The 24650-nt window shown below is 40.5% G+C and overlaps 1 protein-coding gene across 1 annotated transcript; it reads left to right on the top strand.

Moving 5' to 3' along the window:
• Nucleotides 1-1050: 1050 nt before the first annotated feature.
• Nucleotides 1051-24397, top strand: BBS5 (Bardet-Biedl syndrome 5). Its single transcript, XM_020789472.3, has 12 exons — nucleotides 1051-1263; nucleotides 8901-8983; nucleotides 10639-10704; nucleotides 12437-12486; nucleotides 13271-13398; nucleotides 15947-16082; nucleotides 19037-19132; nucleotides 20359-20421; nucleotides 22888-23022; nucleotides 23641-23724; nucleotides 23856-23879; nucleotides 23988-24397. The coding sequence occupies exons 1-12, from the start codon at nucleotides 1190-1192 to the stop codon at nucleotides 24087-24089; spliced, it is 1041 nt and encodes a 346-aa protein (XP_020645131.2). The 5' UTR covers nucleotides 1051-1189; the 3' UTR covers nucleotides 24090-24397.
• Nucleotides 24398-24650: the final 253 nt, after the last annotated feature.

Here is a 24650-nt window from a genome sequence, read left to right as displayed (position 1 = left end):
AATCTTAGAAAACTGATCAGTAATCAACAATACAGATACTGGCATGTGGGGCTTTGTATTTTAAGGCACTTTCACCTTTTTCTATTTAAACTAACAGAATTATTTCCTGTTTCCATTTTATTATCTACCTTAACAACCAGTAAGGTACATAACCGACTCCCGGGGGGGGGGGGCATGGCTTTGCGTTGGCGAGAGCTGAGCCCGGCTGTTGATGACTTTTTGGGAGGTCACAATTTCACAGGCAGAAGAAGCCCCTTGACCAAAGATACGCCCAGCTCTGAAAAGCTCAGAAAGTAATGAATCATCATAGTGAGAGAGAAACATCTGAGATCCTTATTGGAAAAAAAGAACAAAAAAACCACACTCTGATTTAGGGTACCTAACAAGCCCATGCCAACCTTTCCTTGGTCCAGCCCTCGGATTTAAGGCCAGGGTGCAGCAGCCTTGTTACTGCTTTCAAAACGACCGTCCAAATTTCTTTAAAAAAAAAAAACTCACACAGAGAGACACCCGAGGCTAGAGCGTCACTGTTTCTCGACTTCTTTAAAACATGTTGACTCCGCCTTTCTCCCTGACAAGGGCCCAAAGGCGGCTTACAACCGTGAAAGGCAACGTTTCAAGCTGAAAGCAAACGAGTAGGCAAGGGTGGTTCGCCTCATTAAAAGACCAGACTTAAAGCGAAGGCGAATGTAGTACGAAGAGGCATGTTATGTAATTAAAAGGCACTATTAACGCTAAGAACAGTAAGGACAAAAATAATAATTAAAAAAACAACCAACGCCACTCTCCGAATTGGAAACCACAAAACTGGAAACCGCAAGTACTGCAGTGCTAAAAATCTGAGTGGCTAAAATGATTTTGCAACAGGGCTTCCCAGGCCCCCGCCCCCCCACCCACCCCCCACCGCAAAGGGGCCCCCGCTCGGCTCCCCGGCGCGAAGCCAGCCTTCCCTCCCCGCCCCCCCCCCCCCCGGCCAGAGCCAAAGGAGGAGGCAAGAGAGCAAACGCCTCCCGCGCGCAAAACATCCCTTCGAACGCCCTCGTGCGGGGAGGGGAGGGTGTGTTAGCCCAGCGCATGCGCGCAGGGACGTCATACGGAGGCTGAGGGAGTTTGTCCCTCGCCGCTGTCCGTCCGTGAGTTGTCAAGGAAGAGGGCGAGGACGCTGCCGGGGAGGTTGACGACGGTCGCCATGGCGGCGGCTGCAGCGGCGGCGGCCGACTCGTTATGGGAAGACCGGGAGGTCCGCTTCGACATCTCTTCGCAGTGAGTGTCCGGGCGGCAGCGAGTCCTGCGCGTTCTCTGTCTCTCCCCCCCCAACAAACAAACACGTACACGTCACGAGGCCCTCTCCTGCCCCCTCCGGCCCTTCGTTTCAGTGACGCTTCCGGAGTCGAAGAAACGGATTCGCAGCCGAGAGGGGCCTCCCGCTTTCCTTCGGCTTGCTTGCGCCCCCTTGAGGTCGCTGGAAGTAGTGGCGTCGCCCGGCCGGGCCTTTCCTCCCGAGTCCCCAAGGCGAGGGAAGGCATCTAAGTGGCCGCGGCGGGATTGAAGCGCGTCCTAAATCGGGACTTTGCGGGCGTTTGCTTTCTCTCCCACCTTTGCAGAGGACGGCGCTTCGCTCGCTTTTCTTTGCGTCTGCAGAGAACAAAGACATATAGATAAGACAGCCACAGATCAGGGCTTGTGGTGGTGGTGTGTGGTTTAGCTCTGTGGGTCTGTTCATTCATTAGTGCAAGCTGGGCACACTGGGTAGTTTACACAAGAACAAAAGTTACAATACTCCACAATAACAAATACTGTATAGTTTCAAAAACAACAGATAATAATTATAACCCTATAAAACCTAGAACAGTGGCATCTGCTATTGACAGCATCCCGAGGACTCAGTTATTACAAGCAGCTTTAAATAATTCCATCTTCAATAATAATAATCATGTGCTAGCAAGTCAGTTCTGATTTATGGCAACTAGAGATGGTGACGAATATAAAAACAGATCGCTTTTTCTGACGAATGTAGCCGATTTGTTAAATATTCATTGATCCATATTTGTGGGTTCCAGAGACCCCCAAGAATACGAAGGGATGAATATCTAAATGTTTTTATTTGTCCTTCGTATTAAAAAAAAAAAACAATTCTGCCTACCAGCCGCCGATCAACTGGTCGGTGGCAGAAAGGCAACCACCACCCCACACAGTCACCCAATACCACAGCCTACCCCCCCACCCCCTTTATTTCCCTACCTTAAAGATGGGAAAGGAAGGGGGTGGGGTGCCAGCCAGAGGCTGGCTGCCCCTTGCAAAGATGGCAGCTGCAGCTTCCCTACCCTAAATGGAGCCACAGCCACCGTCTTTGCAAAGGGCAGCCAGTCTCCCTTTTTACATGTCATGGCTGCAAAGGCCTGGTGGATACTTGGCAGCAGTTATTAAAGTAAGTGGGTGTTGGTGGAGGGGGGGGGCTAAGGTAGAAAAATGAAGGGTGTATGGGGGTTGGCTGGCTGGGGCTGGGGGCTGCCTATTGGCTTCTGATCAGTTGATCGGCAGCCGGTAGGTAGAATGGGCTTTCGTGCTGTCTGGTAAACTCCTGGGGGGACCCAATTTGTGGGTGAATAATTTGGATGTCTGATATCCAGTTTTCACCAAAGTTGGCAGGTGTGTTGGGGAAAGAAATAGGAAGTTCCGTTGCAATTCTGGAGTCTCTTAAGTACCTAGGGGAGCTTTCCTGGGGGGGTCCTCTTTGTGACTATATAACATGGGGGTCTGTGATCCAATGTTCATCAAACTTGCAGGAGTTGTAGAAAAGCGTCTGAGGAAGCTTCTCTGCAAATTTGGTGTCCCTAGGTGGTTGGAGGCCAGTGTTATAGTCATTTAAAGTGCAGATGAATTGACTGATCAATTTGTCGAAGAATATTCGTATATTTGTATTTGTTGATCTGTTAACCTTGACGAATAACAGATCAAAATGAATTGCCATTTTTTTATTTGTCCCCATCTCTAATGGCAACCCTTTCCGGGAGTTTTCAGGTAGAGAAGACTCAGAAGTGGTTTTACCATTCCCTTCCTCTTGGGGGGCACCCTGGGACTGCACAGCTTGCCCAAGACCACATGGGGTTAGCTCTACCCACAGGAGGCAAAGTGGGGAATCAAATTCCCATCCTTTGGCTCCACAGCCAAGTAACCAAACCTTTCCGCTTACCCAGTCAGCTGAATTGTCCTTAGATGTAAGGAGGGAGGGAGCTTGGCATGTGCCTGTCAGCATTTTGTTCCAGAGATTAGGGGCCACAGTCAAAAAGCCACCGTTCCTCGTATTCTCCTTTTGGCCTCCCCTGGCGTAGCTTTTAACAACATGAATGGAGAAGAGCGGGTGGGACAGATGGGTGATTTCTGGGAGAGACCTGCCGACAAGTATCACAGTCCCCTATGTGAACTATCGTATTTTTCCATATATAAGACTATACTTTTGTCTAAAGTATTTAGACTAAAAATTGAGGGTTGCCTTATACATGGAAGAAAGCTGAGGAAAGAACAGAAATAGGTTGAGGGGAAAGCAGGGATCAAAGTGATCCTGCAGGGCTTTGATCCCTGCTTTCCCCTCCACTTGCTAAGCCCTACTTAGATTTCTTAATTTTGGTTTAGAAAAGGGGGTGTGTCTTATACATGGGGGTGTCTTATATACAGAAAATACGGTAGCTTTTTTTTTTTCAATACCCATTCAAGAGGTATCTTGGGCCAGACGGCCCTGGCCTGAGTTATTTTAAAAGAGCTGCTGTGATTGGAGGGCCATGGAGGAGTCAGTAAACTCCTTGGAAGAAGGGAAGGAGGAAAGAGGAAATGTAATGAATGAAAGCAATGCTCTGAGCTGGATAAAGTTTGTATTCTCAAAGGCTTTCACAGCCGGCATCCAGTGGTTGTTGTAGGTTTTTCAAGCTGTTTGGCTGTGTTCTGGAGGGTTTTCAAACCTCCAGAACACGGCCAAACAGGCTGAAAAATCTACAATAAATAATGGATAAAGTTTCTTTGCCTTAAATGGTTTTGCAGAAAAATCTGTTTTAAAGATAAGAACAGAGTTTTGACATAAATAAATGCAAGCAAATAATTCGTTTTTGCTTACACAGGGGGAGCAGATGATTTCACCTGACCTTTGACACAGTGAATTGACCACTGGTTGTAATAATGTTGAGAACGTAACTGAGCAGTTAATAACAGTGATGATAATATTGTAACTCAGATTTTTGTTTTGTTCTCTTTCAAAGAGAACTAATCTTGTAGTTGAGATGGCTGGTCGGTAGAGGGCAGTGTCTTGCTGTCTCTCCAAACTCCTGTTACATACAGCACTGATGTTACCTGTCTGTCATGGGTTTGGAGGGAAAGTTCCATCCTATAGGGAGTGGAAGGCGGGACATCAGGAGGAGGGGCTGTACTGTATATATATGTGGAGCTTGTGTGGAGAAGTTAGGAGAAGCTGAGAGAAGAAGCTGGTGTGGGAGTCTGTGTGTCAGACAGGGTACTACTGTGTGTCAGTCAGTACCAACCTGATAGGTTCAGGTGTCTGTATGGGTAGCCAGAACTGATAGGTTCAGGGTCTGTGCTTCAAGTTAAAAGTGTTCTGTGTGAACCAAACTGGTGTATGTATGATTGAGACTAAGCCACGTTACTGTATCTTATTCACTTGATCATTTTATTTTCCCTGTGTGTTATGTAAATAAACCTTGTTCTTTTATTTGTTAAAATCCATTCCTGGTCTGTGTGACTCCTTATAGGGAATGGTTGGTGGCAGCTTAGTGAAACTGTGGCATATCCCAGTAGGTCTGGGTTTGTCACAACTCCCACCCTAATTTCTCTGGAATAATGGTTCCCACCTTTGCTCCCCAGATGTTCTTGGACTAAAATCCATAGAACCCTTTGCTACTGGCTATGCTGATCAGGATTTTTGGGAGCTGTAGTCCAAAAACATCTGGGGACCCAGGGTTGGGAACCACTGGTCTAGAAAGAATAATAGAATAAATAGAAGTCAGTCTTCTATTCTGTGGTTTTATATTGTTTGTCCTGTCATTTGAATTCTACTTCTAACTCAAGTTAGTATTTCAGTCACCATTACTTTAGGATGTGATACAATGTGGACTACTGCAGCACGTTTTCTCAGTCCTTTATTATAAAGTCACAAAACTGCTTCATCTGAGCTAAATTTCCATTTTAGGAACAGCTCATTTTAAAATATGATTATTTTAAAAACAGAAGAAAACAAACATAACTGCTGAGAATGTGATATAGTGAAGTTCAATACATAATATTATGTACCTAAGGGGAAAAAAGAAGGGAAGAAAGAGAAAGAAGCAAAAGAAAAATAATTAAATAAGCTTCTATAAAAGGTTTCTAGATCTCTAAGAGTATATCCATACGTAGCTGTGATCTATAAGCCATATATTCATGTGTTGATAAAGTTGAAAGGTTCCCTATCCATTGAATTATTGGGCGTGAGTATTGGTCTTTCTAGTGTTGTACTATAAAGCTTTTAGCAACATTAAGAGCATGGAGAGTCCGTTTGCAATCTCCAGCGGTTATTCTCCAGAAGCAGGCAAGTAATTTAGGAGTACACAAGTATCTACAAAAATCAGAGATGCAAAATCATTACAGGTGAGAACTTCAAAATGAGCCTGTAAGAGGAGAGGACCATAGCATGTCTGAGACTTGCAGTGGGAGAATCACAATGCCAACACTTGGATTAATTGCTGAAGTTTTCCTAAAAAGGCGTTGATGTGTTCAGTATATTCTAAACATTTTTATTTGCAGAATAATATAACCTTTGGTTGATTAGGCAATATAGTATATATTATTGTTTTGTTCAAGTTTTTACTTGGAAGCTAAACCCGTTAAGTTGTTTGGGTCAATTCAGTCTGTTTGACTGGGATTGGTCAACTTCTAGTATAGAATGGTCCATTTCCCCCATTCTATTCATCCCTAGGAGCTTGTGTGTCATATTTAGCTGACAGCAAATATTTGTAAATTCCATAAGCATTTCCAAAAGTATAGGTGACTTTAAAGACTCAGTACTACTGGACCAGATATAGAGAACAGCAGATGCTGCAGTTGTAATTATTGTCATTCAGCTGAAAGTGGCAGGTCATATCGAGCCTTCAAAATGGAAGATGGTAACAATTCATCTTCATGTCTATTTAGTTGATCTAAGGTAAAAGTTGCTTTGTTTGCCAGACCTTCTGTAAGCCATGGTGTGAATTTAGCATGTGAAAACGGGCAGATTGAAACAATAATGGCAGTATGCACCATGCCTCTCTTATTGCTGAAATTACAGTGGTGCCTCACAAGACAAATGCCTCGCAGGCCAAAAAACTCGCAAGACAAAATGGTTTTGGCAATGGGGCTGATGACGCGCAAGACAAATGCTCCTATGGCCGAGCTTCGCAAGATGAATGTTTTCCATTTTTTGTTCCTGCCTCATGTTTGCTGATTTTTAAATTTTTTCTATGATGTTAAAAAAGTTAAAGTTTTTAATTGAATTTTTAAAAAATCATCTGCACAAGATGTATGGCTTTAAAGAGCACTTAAAATTGCTACATAACTTTATTGTATTTTAAATGCTGTAAGCCGCCCAGAGACCTTTGGGTAGTGTGGGCGGCATATAAATTAAATAAATAAATAAATAAATAAATAAATAATAAACCCTTTGTAAACCAAATTTGACTTTGTTCTGACTTTTTTTGCCCATAGGAATGCATTAATTAGATTTCGGTGCATTCCTATGGGAAAATGTGTTTCGCAAGATGAATTTTTCCCAAGACAACATTAACCGTGGAACGAATTTAAATTTATTTTGCGAGGCACCACTGTATTTGTTTTGGCATGCATAGACCCTAGAGCTAGCCATTTTGAAAAAGAGGCCAGATAAGTAGCATTGTTCTAAACAACACCAAAATGGATAGTTCAACTGAGAACCACCATTCCAATAGTTTCTACTGGTCTGTAAGCAGGTCTGAGTATATAAGCTAAGATCAGGAAAACTCCATCCACATTCACCATATGTGAGTTGCCTTTTCTTCGAAGAATTTGAAGTAGTGTGGAACCCTGCGTATATTTCCAAAACAGAGTACAGTGGTGCCCTGCATAGCGATGTTAATCCGTTCCGGATTAATCGTCACTATGCAGAAACATTGCTAAACGGAACGGAAAAAGCCATAGGAACGCATTAAACTTGGTTTAATGCGTTCCTATGGCTCCAAAACTCAACGTTCAGCGATGTTCCTCCATAGTGCCGCCATTTTTGCGCCCTCGGTAAGCGAGGGCAGGGCGCGAAAACACTTGCGGTGGCCATTTTGGGCACCCGGCAGCCATTTTGGAACTGTTGATCAGCTGTTTAAAAAATCGCAATGTGAAGATCAGTAAGCGAAACGCTTACCGATCATCGCAATGCGATGTTTTACCTATTCAGAACATCGCAATGCTATCGCATTAGCGATCTAAAAAAATAGATCGCTATGCGAATTCGTCGTTAAATGGTGCACTCGTTATGCGAGGCACCACTGTATTAATTTTATGGAACTATCTGCTAAGAATATAAGAGGATCTGCATCCAAGAGAAAGGCAGGGATATTTCCAAAATCAATGTATTGACATTTAATATGATCATTTGTGAAATATCCCTGGGAATCAATATACCAAAGTCTGGTAGTCTCTGCTCGTTAGGTTCTGCATAGGGTGCCTCTAAAAGAATCTACCAGACTCATGATCCCATTCGGTTTCCACAGAACCTAGCCTCACCCACCCACTTCCCCCATCTTTTCCACAAGATGAAAAAGGCTTCCAGGGCATCTGTAAAAACTTCATAACATCCATCTGGACTTTGACTACTCAATTAAAGCCCTCAGAAGTCTGGTGGGGGGCGGGATTCCTACAGACATCTGGGGACTATGGTTCAACAACTCTGAAAATCCCATACTTAACTGCTGTTGTTTTCTGTCAGTACTAACGAAGCTAGCTAAAGTGCCATTGTCTGTGAAAGGTCTTCTGCCCAAACTGGTGCCCAGAGGTTGCCCTTCAGTAATTTCTCGGCTCGCATCACCATTGGAACCTCTGCTGAGGTGGCCATTTTATCCTGAGGTAAAGGAGTGCATTTTCTGATGTCTCCGTCTTGACCATTCCAACTGGGAAAGAAGTCTGCCAAGGGCCCGTACTTCTCAGCTTTCCTGGCATGCTCAAACTGCCTTATTACATTAATTTGTGCCTTTTGGGTGTGATGGGGGGGGGTTGGAATTTAAAGTCGTTAACATACTCAAACTGCAATTGTGCAGCACCTTTACCATTTTAGCAGGCGTTTCATTCAGAAACATTATAACCCAGCGATGTAGACTAGTAGATATTGTGCTCTTCTGTTGATTAAGATGACCAGTGGCCATGGGGTGGGGGTAGGGTGACATCCCAGAAGAATGTCCTAAACAAGGCAGAGACAAACCTGGTCCCTACATGGCCAGAGAAAGAACAGCTGCTGGGAGCTTCCTGTCCCCTTTCCAGGCAGAAATAATGCCAGTAAGGACCCTTACATTGCAGAACTAGTGCCATCCCGAGTTTGCTTTCCACCCACCCTCTTCCCTTCCAGTCCCTTTCAATCATGCCTCTGGTAAGTTTGAGGATGTGAATGGTCTTATTATTCTTTGTCAGATCTTCCAGGAGCTTGTTTCGACTGAAGTAGGGCAAACATGCTATAAACAAACCCTTTTGTTGGCCAGGTAGAGGATAGGTGCTTCCAAATAATTAGAGATCCTAGGATTTTTGTATGCATAGCAGAGCTTACGGTAATTGCTTCAGAAGGTTCAATTGGAATGTTACCAGCCTACATAAATGAAAGCTCACCAACTGTTGAGAAAATATCTTAAAATATACTGTTCTTGTAGGCAAATGAAAATGAGACCAGGAGAAATTCTAATTGATTGTTTGGATCCTATTGAAGATACCAAAGGAAACAATGGAGAGAAAGGTAACTCTGGAAGTATGAATTTCTAGATATGTCTGTAAATTAGGTCATACCTTTTGTCTGTCTTGCCCACCACATTTATTTTTTATGAAAGTTAAAAACAGAGCTTGTTATGCAGCTATAGATTAAATTGGAGCAGTGTAATTGAAATTTAACCTGACAGAAAATTTTTTAAAAAAGAAAATTTTCAGATATTAGCTTATGCAAAATGCAAGGCAACCCGTTGACACCGAAGTGCAGGCAGTTTTTTTAAAATCACAAGCTTTTTTTTTACATCAGGCAGTGTCTAATTACTTATGGTACCATTCCTGCAGTAGAATAAAATCTTAAGATGGAGATACCAGTAGGGATGTACTACGTGACTCACCCTATATCTTTCCAGCTGGAAAAGATAGGGGGTGAATGAAGCTGATTCTCTAGCCAAGGCACAGATTAATACAGTGGTGCCTCACTTAGCGATGTTAATCCATTCCGGAAAAAACATCGCTAAGTAATCTCATAGCTAAACGATTTAAAACGTGTTTAATACGTTCCTATGGGCTAAAAACATACCTTAAAGCGAATTTCCTCCATAGCGGCGGCCATTTTGGGTGCCTCTACAGTGAGGTAAAACAGCAGCAGCCATTTTTTTTGCAGCAGCCATTTTGGAACCGCCGATCAGCTGTTTAAAAAAGTTTGCTTTGCCATGATCGCTCCCCCGCGATCATCGCAAAGCAAATTTTAGCCACAGAGGACATCGCTAAGCGATTGCTCCAGCGATGGCCAAAAGTCCATCACAAGGCGATTTCATTGCTCAACGGAGCGATCGCTAAGCGGGGCACCACTGTATATTTCTTCAGTACTTTAGCTAGAGATGGAGTGATGTCTTTAGAGGTGGTGCTATCTGTGATGTCAGTGGTGTGACCCAGTTCCTCATATCATATGACCCATGGATGGGTGTCAGGGGAGGTAATGCTGGCCAATAAAGGTTTCCCACCAATGCTTCCCCTAAAGGTTGCTATAGGGCTTGAGTAATTTTGTTTTTCAAAATTTTAAAGAGGAGGTGTGGGAGAGGGCTACAGAAATGACACCTGTTGCCTATCCCTTCTGTATTTTTGAGGTTTCTTCTCAGGCCAGTTTTTAAAAATATTTGTATAAATGCAGTTTTTTTTTTTAAATCATAGCATATACTATCATCTGCCTATCTGAGGGAGCCTCCAGAGTTAGCAGGAGCCACCAGTGCTCTTTGGTCATATGTGGACAACATGAAGGTCCTTAAAGACTTTGTTTTGCTAGGAGTGGTTTCCTACTTAATCTGTTTTTGCATACGTGTTTCTAGTAGACTACAGTTCATTTATGTTTTTTTTTCTTGTGCTGCATTGCTGTATGGTTATTGTCCTTGGAATCCAATACATTGAATACATTTTCCAGTTATGGCTTTATATGTAGACATGTGGCACTGTCCATGCACAGGAGGATGGTATCAGCACTTTTGGGAAAATGCAAGTCTTGGGGAAGTATGAAAAACAAGGGGAAGAAACCCTGAATATGGGTGGGCTCCCCGAACAGTCCAGTGAGAACAGAGCATGTTCAATGGCCATAGAATGGAATGCTGGGTTATAATTATTCTGGTATAAATTACCTGGTTTAAGTTGGGCGTTTTTTCCCTTAATTTTCAGGCAGACTGTTGGTAACAAACTTAAGAATTATTTGGCACTCAGTAGTGCTACCTAGGGTCAACCTTTGTAAGTATTCCTTCTTTGTTGGCACATATTTTGTTTCTTTCTTTGGTTACACAGTACAGTTATACATTTATTTAAAATCTGCTTGGCCGACCGGAAGCTCTTCTTCTCTTACTAGCACATAACCCCTGATTACTCCTGCAGAAAGAGATTTACATCCCAATAGTAAGCAAACTAGTGTAAAATGAAGTTCCATTCATTGCAGCTGCTGGTATTCTTTCAAAGTAGATCACTTCAGGATTGGAGAGGAAGACTGTGCTTGTATAAGTGTAAAATTGTTGTGCAATGGATACAGGAAGCTTTAAAAATTAACCACTACAGTGGTGCCTCGCTTGACGACGATAATCCGTTCCATTCAAATCGCTGTTAAACAAAATCGTTGTCAGGTTAAAATAAAAAAACCATTGGAACGCATTGAAAACCGTTCAATGCAAAGCAAAAGCGTGCTGCTTATATACCGCCCCATAGAGCTTCAAGCACTCTCTGGGCGGTTTACAAGTTAATTATGCAGGCTACACATTGCTCCCCCCAAGTGAGCTAGGTACTCATTTTACCAACCTCGAAAGGATAGAAGGCTGAGTCAACCTTGAGCTGCTACCTGGGATTGAACCCCAGGTTGTGAGCACAGTTTTGGCTGCAGTACAGCAGTTTAACCACTGCGCCACGAGGCTCTTGCATTCCAGTGGGCTAAATACCTCATTGTGCAGTGAAGATCCTCCATAGGGCGGCCATTTTCCGGTGCCTATATAGCGAGGAATCCACCCTAAAAACAGCAGGGAGCCATTTTGCACAGTGGGCGGCCATTTTGCGACCTGCTGATCAGCTGTTTGGAAATCATAGTAATGCAAAGAATCGGTTCCCGAAGCAGGGAACTGATCGTCGTGAAGCAAATTTTCCCCATAGTAAGATCATTTTGCGATCGCAATAGTGATCGCAAAAAAAAATTGTAAAGCGGATTTGTCGTTTAACGAGGTAATCGTTAAACGAGGCACCACTGTATTGTCTAACATTGCACTACAAGTAGAACGTGGATGAAGGAGATTACTGGAGAGAAATACCAACACTGGTACAATTCTATTGTTAGTATTAGTACATGTGTTGTCTCTGGCTTGTTCTATGCCACATCATTCTTACGCACATTCTGTTTTTGGATAGTTTGTTTCATGCCAATGGCAAAGTAGCTAAAGCCTGAGGCAGCTGCCAACTCTGTTAGCAGGATGTGAAGAAGAGCAGGTGAGTGTAGGGGATGTTGTGTACATGAGCATATGGAAAGAAGGAGAATTATACATGTCAAGATCTGTGCATGATAAGGAACGCCAACAGAATATGCTGGTTTTACTACAGCACAGCTTCAAAATAGCTCATACAATCTTACATGTATTTGCCCAAGCAATACAAAATAATGCATTAATAAATACTCTCCAAAATCCAGATGTTACAAGAACACAGTTAACTTTATGTCTATCTGGAATTCTTAAAAATAAAAAATCTTGGAACTTGCTTACTTTGTTACTGTTGCTTGTTCGTTCTTAAAGAAACTGTGTTTCACATTCATAATATCACTTCACATAGTTTCTGATTTTTTAATATCATTTCATCAAACCGATTCTGATTCAGTACATTAATATATTATTGTTACAGTGTTGAGTTTTGACAGGTTTCAAATTAAACCTTTAACAGTATTGTATTCTCAAAGGCTTTAACAATATTGTTTTTTTTTTCACTGTTTATTAAGCTGTTGGCTACAATTGTTTTGTGAATACAACAACAAGAACTGCTAACTCGGTAAGTTTAAGAAATGGGTTTGGCTTAGAATTAGTAACTTCCTCGGCAGCTGCCCGCAAAATGTGGAACTCTTTTTTCCCTTAGAGATTTGTCCCCAGGTGACTTACTTAGCAGTAAAAGCCACTGAGTTCATTGGCACGTTCTTTTAGTAAGGATGTTATGGAATTATATTCCATAGCTTGACCATTTTTTGGACATAAAAGGCCTTTTTATTTAGTTTTTCTTCTGCTTCTGTTTAATTTTTACCTATTTCAGATAAGTTTGATTAGGAATTTAAACAGCCGTGATTAGTATACCTCATCGAAATGGTAACATTGTTACACACACTGGCTGAAATCCTGTTGCTTAGCAAAGTAAATTGCTAGATTAGGCCCATTGAACCCATGGGGATTTATTGGATGAACTCCTCTGTAATTTTCATTGATTCAAATGGGCCAGCTCTAGTTGCGACTTACTTTAGTATAGTAAGGAGCAACCAGAGTAAGACCATTTGAATCAATGGAAGTTATGGAGGAGGTGACTCACTGTCCCCACTGATTCAGTGGGCCTACTCTGTAGCAATGTATTACGCTAAGCAACAGGATTTTAGCCGGTATGTATAAGTCTGGTTTGGGGGATATAATAATAATAATGATGATGCTGAGAATTTATAACTATTTATTCAGGGGATCTGGAAATTAGACTATTAATATTACAATTGCAATATTGGGGTTGCATTACTAATACGAATAATTTATTTTAAATTGTAACATAAAGATGTATGTAATTAATTTTTCTGTTACAGAAATTAAGAGGTCAGACGGAAGCACTTTACATATTAACCAAATTTAACAATACTCGTTTTGAATTCATATTTACAAACGTGGTTCCTGGAAGCCCCAGACTTTTCGCCTCAGTTATTGCTGTACACAGGTACTTGAGCTAATAAGAAAGCTAATGTCATAAAAATGGGAAGTGAGATTAAGGAAGTTAATTTAGTCACATATGGATTTACAATTTCAGAATAAAAACTTTAAGATCATCTTAAAAATTTATATAATTTGGTCTTGGCATGCAGATATATGCAGATACACAAGTCAGCCCAGCATCTCATGATCATGCCTTCTTACCCCCATCCTCCATCCAGTTTTCCTCAACTATCCTGGAAGCTCACAAGTCTTTTTAAATTTTTGCTGTTGTTAGTTTTGTTTTTTTAATTTACAGACACACGTGGACCTCCAGATGTTCTTGGACTTCAACTCTCAGAAATCGTGGCCAGCAGAAGTGGTGGTGAAGGCTTCTGGGAACTGTAATCCAAGAACATCTGGAAGTCCAGGGTTGGGGGCCACTGCCCTAGAGTACATCGGCCAAAATCCTATTGCTTAGCGTAGTAAATCATTCTAGAATAGGCCCATTGAATCAGTGGTGAGTCAGCTCTTCCATAAATTCCATTAATCTAAATGGGCTTACTCTAACTGTGACTTATTATGCTGAAGTAAGTGAATGCGTAGAATATATGGAGAAATTGATTCACCAAGTCCTCATTGATCCAATGGACATACAGTGGTGCCTCGCTTAACGTTTGCTTCGTTTAACGTTTTTTTCGCTTAACGTTTATTTTTTCAGAGGCAGATTGTGCTTCGTATAACGTTTTTCCCTATGGGCGATTTTCGCATAGCGTTTTTGGGACCATGCTTCGCTTAACGTTTTTGGTTTTAGGTCCCCTGCTTCGCTTAACGTTTTTTTTGTTTTCAATTTAAAAAGTGTCTTAGAAGGGTCCAAAACGGTTCTAAATGCTTGGATTCGTTAGAGGACCCCTTAAGTCATGTGCAAACCTGATTTGGCTTTGATCTGACGTTTCGTTAATTTTTTGTGAATTTTTGTTTTTTGGCCCATAGGAACCAATGGACCTGTCAAAATCTGACAGCTCCATGCTTTCCTATGGGGGAGAAAACAATTTACAAAAAATTAACGAAAGTTCAGATCAAAGCCAAATCAGGTTTGCACACAACTTAGGGGGTCCTCTAACGAACCCAAGAATTTAGAACAGTTGCTGAGTCTTCATTAATTTTTTGTGAATTTTTTCTTCCCCCATAGGAATTAATGGAGCTGTCAGATTTTGACAGCTGTCAAAAGTTGGGGGAAAAAAATTCACCATTAATTAACGAAAAGTCAGATCAAAGCCAAATTAACTTTTGCATCCGTTTTAGAGGGTGCAGAAGCTAATCCAAGCATTTAAACCCATTTTTGACCCTTTTATGACACACTTAATTTTGCAAAAATTGACTTCGCAAAGCCATTGAAACCTATTGAGTCAGCTACAATACATTCCAATGGAGGATACATTGTATCGTTTAACGATGTTTCCTATGGGTTTTTTCGCTTAAGGACGGCAATCCGTGCCTATTGGAACGGATTAACCTGTTTCCAATGCATCTCTATGGGAAATGGTGTTTCGCATAAAGTTTTTTTCGCATAAGGTTTTTTTTTTGGGAACCAATTAAAAACGTTATGCGAGGCACCACTGTACTGTGATTTATTAGAGAAGCAGCAGGATTTTGCTGATAGGAAGCAGTGTTGTTATTTCAGGCGACTGAGGTTTTTGCTTCCAAACAGTTAAGCGACTGAATTTGCTGTTAGCAGAAAGAAATCAGATGTGTAACAGAATATTGCAGTATATTTCATAGAAGAATGTGCTGCAGTGGGATTCCTCTTAGGAATAAATATCCCAGTAGGAATTTCAGCCAGTCATACCATTTGCTAGCAGGTCATTCCATTAAACCCACACCGATCACCCACCCACTTTCCCATTTTTTCTTCAGCTGACCATCAGGGTTCGCTGCCTTTTATTATTATTATTGTTATTTAATAGTTTTTATAAGTTAGGTGTAGGAATAGGGGACGGGATTGAACAAGGGTTATAAATCAACATGAACATTTTACAGTATTCATTCTTATCTATTACATTTGAAAGATACATAAGTTTCCGGTGTAACTAATTTATAATACATATTCTATTTCTAAATTAATCTTAGGCTTTCAGATATCAAATATTAATTTACATTCTGTTTCTAAGCCAATCATAGAATTTATGCCAACAATCTTCATACTTTATCTTTCTTGTTGAGTCTAGCCATTCTGATGTTTTATCCATTTCCGCCGTATCCAGGATTTTTGATATTAACTCCTCGAGATGGATCCTCTAGGTCTTTCCAATGTTTAGCAAAAAGAATTCTTGCCATGTTCACTGCCTATTAAGCCATTCGTAGTGACCCATTTTGATCAATGCTTTTTCAACATTTATTCTGAGAATTTTCATATGCACTCCCCAAGTCTGCTAGTTACTTTTCATTTTCTCAGAATAACTTAGTTTTCATTATTCGTATTATTCAAAGGGAAACATGGAACTTTTCTTAAATATTTTCAAATAAAATGTTATAAAAATGAAAAATATTAACACTGTATGTATGATTATTCCTAGAGCTTATGAAACATCAAAAATGTACCGGGAGCTTAAATTGAGATGTGCATTAATTCAGAACAAGCAACTGAGACTGCTACCAAAGGAACAAGTATATGACAAAATAAATGGCGTCTGGAATTTATCAAGTGATCAGGTAGAATGCAGCATAAGGACATCCTTATATAAAATGATATTGAGACTATAATTGCTCTTTTTTTTTACCAGACATGGTAAAGAAATATTACAGTAATCTAAAAAGCTGATTATTTTGTTCAGTAAAATATCTTTAGCTCAGTATTTTATTTTATTTATTATTTGAAACATGAAACTAGCGTCAGCAGTTAAAAAAGGTGGTTGGCATCCTCTTGATGAGGTCTACGAGTGGATACTCAATAGCCAAGAGTGGCAGATTGCCACTAATTAAAGACTTCTTTTTTTGAGGTGCTTGTAACTTCATTTCTTCTGCACGTTGCATGTATCCCAAAATGGGGAAAAGGAACTTTTCGTGGCAATCTGCCACTCCCACTGGCATAATTTCTGCTGTGCAGGTGAACCTCTGCAGAAAGATGCTGGTCATTTAAAACAGTGAATGCCTGTGAGATAAGTGAACACAACAATATTGTTCACAAACATGCAGTATGAAGGCATAGTTGGAGCAAAAGATGTGTCTTTAAAAAGGCCATGTGGAGCAGTTTCTGCACTGGGATCATTAGAAGTGTTAGAAGAAAGATTAAAATAACTTGCTGTAGACCATAAATCCTTTTTAAAAAACTATAGTGGGAGGGCCATTAGAGCAATATAATTATGAGACAGTGGATGAAATCCTGTTGTGCAATTATACAAAAAGTGTAACTATTAGCAAATTGCCACAAGTTAAGAAGATCTCTAGCCTTTATCTCTTGCATACTGATTTGTGCAACTCACTGTGCCACAGATAATGCCTATGGAAATTTCTTCACCATTAAAAGTTACACCTTTTGCATAATTGCCTAACAGGATTGTGGCCAGTACGTATTATTATGTACAAATTTACATTGTAAACACAGATATGGTATCTGTGTGTGAGATCTGTGAACAGAGGAGAGATTTTCCTCAGTACAACAGATGTTTCTTAAATTGTTACATTTTCTTTTGAAATCTAAAAAATGGCAGGGGGTGTTATTCTGAAGAAGAAAGAGCAGTCAAGTGTTATCATCTTTGAGTGGATGTGTGTGGTGCACTAATTTTATTTCACTAAGCATGACTTGCAGTGTCAGGTGGAAATATTATGGCCCTGTTGCTGGGCCACATTAAGCTTGTGAACTTTGATTGCTCAGGTTCTGCTCATAAGTTGTACACTCATCGAGGAGTCTGTTTTTACACAAAGTTTATTTTTAGACAGTTGCATTAATAGTGTCATGTTGTGCCATTAAATTATCAAGTAAAGGCACTCTGACGAGGTATCGGAAGGCATTTTAAAACTCTTACACAATTAATCAGATTGTATTGTAAGAGTGGCAGACATTTGGAGCTGTAATTTTTCCATTTTCATCCAGCTAATTCTTAAATACCATATTACTTAACATTTAACTTTTCATCCCCATATTCATGTAAGCAGCAGAAAAGCAGGGTTTGGAGGTTCAAGTGCAGTTGTGTCGTATTGGTTTGCTTTCATAGGGTTGGATCCTGAGAACTGTGAGCAGTAAGAAGTGTGTGAAGGTGGACCTCCCTGCTCCCCTAAAAGCTACACTGCGGGGCTGGGGCACTCCTCCAAGGCGGCATGGAGAGGAATGGAATTGGATGAGATTCAGGTGGAGGGGAGAGTGAAGCAGAAGTAGGCAGAGGTGTTTTATGCAAAAAAAGCTGTACTTGCACCAGATCCACAGCCTAATATTAAGCAGCCTTCTGTCTTTCATGCCAACCCATTCTAGAGGGAGCTTTAATCCTGATGAGCAGTTTTAGGTGGTCTTTAATAGATTTAAAAAAAAAACTGGGGGGGATGTTGAAAACGGAGTAGTCAAATTATTATGGGGTGTCTGGATTTACACTGATTAACATCTGGCTCACAACATACCTGATGTGATAATTGTTGAAAGGAAACAGGTGTGGGAAGTGAATGTGGTGATAGCTGGGGATGCTGGACTCAAAGAGAAGGAATTTGAAAAGCTTGCCCAATACATGGACTTATAAATTGAGACTGTGCAATCATGGCAAAAGAAAAAATACAATTGTTCCAGTTGTAACTGGTGCTTTTAAAAAACCTAGAAAACCTCCTGTCTATTCTAGATGCAAATAAGATCATGGCGCACCAGCTTCAGAAGGCTGTCTCACTTGGAACAGCACATGTTTTAAGGAAATACCTATGAATATCCTAGGCTGTTATAAATGGTCCAGTATTCAAGGAACGAAATCCAGCCAACATTTGGTGGGCTTTGTATAATGGAAGTAATAATGATGTGCTGTCAAGTCAGTTCTTGTTTATGACCCTTTCCAGGGTTTCCTAAGTACTCGTGTAAGTTATGCAGAAGTCCTTTCATCAGGTGGATCTGAGACTGTGCAGCTTGCCTGAGGCTACATAGGCTGGCTCTTCTACAAGGCACAGTGGGGATTCAAATTGCTGATCCCAGGTACTTCCAACTCAGTGAGCCATGGTGCTGGGGTGGGGGGTGGGGTGGGGAGGGAGGGAAAAGCCTCTTTAAGTATTTACTTTTGTTATGGTTCTCAGGATCCAGCCTTTGTCCATTTTTCACATCAAACAGAATGAAGTACTTATTAATATATTATTTCTTAAAGCAAACACACACACAAAAGCAATTTTGCAGAGCAGGAAAATAAAAAAAATATACTGCTGCTTTCTCTTTGGTTTGTACGCCTGAGATGGTCTAAATTTAACTTGCATGCCATTATGTTTGAATACCGCATTATTTTGAGAGCCCTGGAGAGTTTCCTATACACTACACAGCTTCAGCCCACTTTATGTAGCAACAGGGTTTTCTCAGTTTCTTATTTTAATAGCTATTTGAATATTCCCTTTTCTAGATAAAATGTGGTCTTTTGTTTATTGAATGAATTAGGGCCACCATGTACTAATACTGAACCACGATTAATTGTAATTTCTTTCTTTTGTAGGGAAACCTCGGTACCTTTTTTGTTACAAATGTTAGAGTAGTTTGGCATGCTAATATGAACGACAGCTTTAACGTCAGCATGCCATATCTACAAATTGTAAGTAGCATACTTACAGTTTCCAAAAAAAACTGTAAAAACATTTGTATATAATTTTGTGAACTTGGTAGTATTAACAGACAAGCTATGGAAGGTGGTGTAATCACTAGAGCCTCAAGACACTTGGGTTGAAATCCCTACCTGACTGTGGCTTTCATGCGATGACCTTGGGCCAGGCATGTATTCTCAGCCTGGCCTACCTCAAAGGGGCTAGCTGTTTAAGATATTGACAATATGAGCATCATTTTAAAAACAATTCAGTGCTAGACTTTTGGGGAGAGGGGAGGGTCATTGGAAGCATAGAATAAGTATTCATTTCAGCCTTTCCTTCCCAGTCATGATTTCAGCATAGGAAGCTATTTTTCCCTAATGCTAATTCTTGTGTTGGACAAGCTAGGCTTCCTGGGATGTTGTAGCACTTGTGATCACGCGCAGTCTACTCTGTGCTCTGTATTTGTTTATTTTTAAAGGCTGTACAATTAGGCCCTCAGATCTTCATACAGGCGCATGAGTGTAACAGGTGTGTAAGGCAGGAGGGTAGTTTCTTCTCTATATTGCAACTGGAGATTTGATATTAAGTGGCAACAACTTACCTAAGGCCATTCCCCAAGTAGCATCTGAATGGTAAGAATCTCGGGGCCTTGGCTCTAAATCGCATTCTTAATCACCGTGTCATACCAGTGGCTTAAATGTATGGCCAGTTTTCTTGGTTTCTCTGGTTATCACTTATTCTGCCACTATACTAAGCAAAGGTATTATAGTTGGTTTTGATCATGGGCATATGGACAGTGAATTCTGAACAAAGCTCGTGAAATGTAACTTGTCCACATTCTTTTGGATGCTTCTGGTAGTCATTTCCACTAAAAAAAGCAATAGTTCCTTCATTATAAATTTCTGGAAATAAAATAATGCAGTGGCCAGAATCCTGTTACTTATGTACGCCAGCCTAAGTGCAGCAGTGTAAACTGCAGCACTGGATGGCTGCTGATTAAGAAGTCAACATTTGTATTCCTTGTTCCATGACAACTCCTACAAGTGGCTCTCAGTGAGGAACACAACTGCTGACTCCTTAAGCAGTAGTCCTACAATCAATCCTGTTGCATTTACACCAGGGTACGTAAGGACTAGTTCCAGTCATTTTGACAAGTTTCGTTAGTGACGTTAAAAAATTGTGTTTCAAGAAAAAACATTAAAAAGAAATAATTCTATTTTCACTTTTCAACCAGCGCTCTGTGAAGATTAGAGACTCAAAATTTGGCTTGGCCCTTGTCATTGAAAGCTCTCAAGCGGTAAGAAACTCTTGCAGCATTCTTTACTTCATTCAGTTTTCATTGAATTGAAAGCCATTGAAGCCCCTATCCATTTTTCTTAACTGTCTTCAGTCAAGCACCTGCATTTTGTGATCATAGCTCTGTTAATTAGAATGTCACCATTGAATGCTGTTTGCAGATAGGACAGCTGGGTTATGAGTGTACAGAATAATGATCATGATAAATGAGCACCAGGTGATTAATAAAATCTGTGAATGAGACACCAGCGTGTTAGCTTGGTCACTTGCTATTTTTGAGGCTGATGTTGCTGTGAAAGCTTAAGCTACAGTCATGAAATGATTTGCCCCTTAGCAGTTCTTCGAGTAGAACTGTTTGTGAATAAACTACTTTGGAAATTTGTGTGTCATTGATAATGACTTTTACTAAGATGTCATGAACTTGAAACTAGTATTTATTTATGGAGCTTTTAGACTGCCCGACTTAGTGAGATACTACTTTGGGTGGTTTACATAATTAAATAGAACATATAAATTAAAATAGCAAAAGAAGGAGTACATAATACCAAGCTTTGGGCTTGGGATTATTCCATTAGCTGTCTAGCTGTCTTAAAAATTGTAATTCACAAAAATATGTAACATGCACACGGTATATAGGACTACAGCATTTTTCAGCATTTCTGAAAAATGCTTGAGCAGTCAAAGTATGTGCAAGGTCAGTCGTGCAGCAGTTTATCCCTCACTGCTTGCTATCCATTGTACGAGGAGGTACATAACTGTGTCTCAGACCAAAGGATGCTGAGGAGCACAACCACTGTCCAGCAGTGTAGGTATCCTCGATTGTGCAATTGCCTACTTACATTGAATGGAACTGTCACGATTCCACGTGGCCCTTGCTTGTTTCACCAAACTAAGAGCTCATGTTATGTGTCTTTCCGCTGCCACCAGTTGATTACATCAACGTTGTTTAATATTAGTAATAGAGGTCCAGGCAATGTGTCATTTTCAAAAGAACCAAAAAGAAATTGTTTATTGTTACAGCTGTTGACAGGACAAACAATGTTGTTAACTATCAAACAACCATCCTCCTTTATCCACTCTCAACCACCACTCTCCGGCCTGAACTCCCAATACCACACCAAACTCTTCAACTCTCTCAAGCTCCCTATCTCAACTCCTTCTGCTGCTGAGTCTGTTACATCTCATGACTCCACCCCTCCAGCACTCCCATTGGTGTATGCAGATAGCATGTGAATATTCATGTTCTGGGTGGACGCCACAGGAACCAATGGGATTTGCTCCACAATATCTGTACGGATTGCATAGAGAAGCGCAATTTTAAATTCCTACTGGTTTATCTTCCTACTGTCACTATCTGTGACATGTTGGTGAAGTGGTGCAACATTTTATGTCTGTGAAGAAGGTATACTGGTCGGCTAAAATAAATGTTATGCTAATTACCCTGTTTGGTTAATGTTTATGGGGGGAAACCTTAGTTTACCCACGGATTACTCAGATGGGATCCTCTGACCATTGAAGACATGCTGCCTTTTTTAATTTTACGGCTTGGCTGGGTTATGTCCAGGAATCTGCATACTAATGGTTCCTGAGGCCCATGCCTTCCTTAGCACACTCTTAGGTCTCTCACTCCCAGATGCTCAAGGAAAGAAAAACACACACATGAAGGTTGGCTGTTGCTCTTAAGGACAAACCAACCCTGCACAGAACTTAAAGTAGCCCAAAATACTTCAAGATCTCCGAGCACCTTCAACCATTGGAAAAAGGTACCTTCAGTCCCTCCTCACAGCTGTCTGAATAAACCACAGCATGAATAAAAATTTATGTTTTATTAAAAAAGGAAAAATGTCAAAGCATAAGACAAAAAGGTCCATTAGCTGAGGAGTGATTACAAAAAAAAAAAAATCATTTGGCAGCATAAGCAGATCTTACAGAGTCAAGGCCTGATGAAGCGGTCCCCACAGAAAATAAAGAAAAGCTGACTTTCTAAGCTATACTTACAGGCATGTGCAGACTTCTTCCTAGCAAGTAGCTAGGAAGCTTGCTGAGTCCTGGTGATGACCCAAGAAGGAGGGTGAAAATAAGCTAACTAACCATCCTCCTTAGATCCCATCAGCCTGCAGTTCACTGTTGTAAAGATCCACCAATCAGTAGGCAGCTTTTAATTGGCCTCAGATTATACCAGCCAAGACCAATTAACCACATTCCGGGTGCAACTGCCACTCATCAACAGAATGCCATTCCCCCACCAATACCAAGGTCAGGACATTCCCTCCAGCTTGCTTATCTCAGGATAGCGCACCATTGTTACACTTCCCCCAATGCCTAGGCTGCTCAGCAAGAGCATTTTACAGATTTTATCAATTTGATGCTAACCTTTTGGGCCCTTTGTAGATGTTGCTAACTCCATAAGCCATAATTCCCTCACAGTATTGGACATGTTTAATTTTAGTGTATTGCTCTCTTGCAGACTGGAGGTTATGTGCTTGGATTTAAGATTGACCCAGTTGAGAAATTAGAGGAAACGGCGAAAGAAATAAATTCTTTGCACAAAGTGTTTTCAGTGAATCCTATATTTGGAGTGGATTATGAAATGGAAGAAAAGGTAGTCTTGTTCAAAAGCGTGCTTCTGAAAATTAAATTCGGTCTTCTACTACTACATACATACAAACTTTTATTGGCATTAAAAGTACAGAGTGCTTTAGACAAGTGGACAAAGTGTGAGGAATAATAAAACCATGACCAATTTAAAATTAGGAAAGGAGGAGCAACCGTGGGCTATACCTGGGAGATAGCCTCTCTGATTTGAATCGCAGTTTGGAAAAAAAAAAAAAGCAACGTAGGTGATGACGTGATTAGTTGTCCCCTGGACTAAAAAGCGGACCTTGGCATTATCAGAGCGACCTCGATAGCCGGAGAGCAGTGGATCTAAAAATCTTGCTCGGAGGCTATTATAAAAGGGGCAATCCAAAAGAACATGGGAAACTGTTTCAATGGCATATTGGCTGCAGGGGCATCGTCTCAGATTATAAGGGACTCTGCAGTATTTGTCAAATAAAATAGCCAAGGGTAGTACATTAAATCTTGCCAGCATGAATGCTCTTCTTTGGTAAGGATTGGTTAAAAGGGAGAAATAGGGAGCTAAAAGCCCTGGATTGGGTCTTCTATTTAAACTGATATCAGCAGCTGTTAAGGTACTTTTCTTTCATTGGTTAATTTTCAGCCTAAGCAGCTAGAAGACCTGACAGTGGAACAAGTACAGGATGATGTTGAAATAGAAGCAGATGAACAGACGGATGCTTTTGTGGTAAGTTTCTGCTGAAAACAGAACAGATGACTGTCTTTTTAAACTGAGATCCTACCTCTGTTTGAATCTACCTGTCTTTTATAATCATTTATGAAAATGCTTAGGCTGTTATTTCTGTTTTTGTATTACAGGCTTATTTTGCTGATGGAAACAAGGTAAGAGTGTGTTTATTTTGAAATAGTTTAATATGATATTGGTTTCTAGTTGACCATGTTAACCTTTGTTTGCTTACATTTTCTCTCTTTTTCCATTTCCTGAAAAAGCAACAAGACCGTGAACCTGTTTTTTCGGAAGAGTTAGGACTTGCAATAGAGAAACTGAAAGATGGGTTCACACTGCAAGGACTCTGGGAAGTTATGGGATGACATTGGTCTAAATAATATTTAATAGGTAAATAAAAATGTTTAATATAAAAAAATTATGCCTGTATGCTTTTTAATCAAGATGCTACAGTTACCTGTGTATGAAGATTTCATGAAGGAAGAGATAATGTAAAGTGTATAGTTTTCATCTTATGATAAGATTTTATATTTTAAAGATATATTTATGTTCTGTAATGTTTTGTATTTGTATATAGTGCCATCAGTGCTCACATCGTAAATTATTTGCTTATTCACAATGTATCTATAGATAACATATGACTGTAAATAAAAGTGTTATTTGAGAAATAAAATGAGAAAAGATGTGTTTTTTCTGGTTAATTGCTATCATTTTGGCACCTGTGATGTTTTCCAAAGTATTTTTAAACTAGGACTTACTGCTAAAATCCTTTTGCTTTGTGTAGTAAGTCGCAGCTAAAGGTGAGGGTTGTTCTACTACTGCTCGTTAAGTCTTTTTCATTCATTCACTCATTCATTTATACCTGGCCTATCTAGTGCCAAGGCACTACTTGTTCTTAGCTTATTCCACTGGTATACTGTATACTC

The sequence above is a fragment of the Pogona vitticeps genome, chromosome 1 (genome assembly GCF_051106095.1).
Source record: "Pogona vitticeps strain Pit_001003342236 chromosome 1, PviZW2.1, whole genome shotgun sequence".
NCBI lineage: Eukaryota > Metazoa > Chordata > Lepidosauria > Squamata > Agamidae > Pogona > Pogona vitticeps.
Note: the sequence above shows the minus strand (reverse complement) of the source record. Positions and strands in the feature narration are given on the sequence as shown.

Coding starts and splice junctions, on each gene's coding strand:
- BBS5 (XM_020789472.3), top strand. CDS start 1,190: ATGGCGGCGGCTGCAGCGGCGGCGGCCGACTCGTTATGGGAAGACCGG. Junction 16,083..19,036: donor GGAATTTATCAAGTGATCAG/GTAGAATGCAGC, acceptor TTTCTTTTGTAG/GGAAACCTCGGTACCTTTTT. Junction 23,725..23,855: donor AACAGACGGATGCTTTTGTG/GTAAGTTTCTGC, acceptor TTTGTATTACAG/GCTTATTTTGCTGATGGAAA.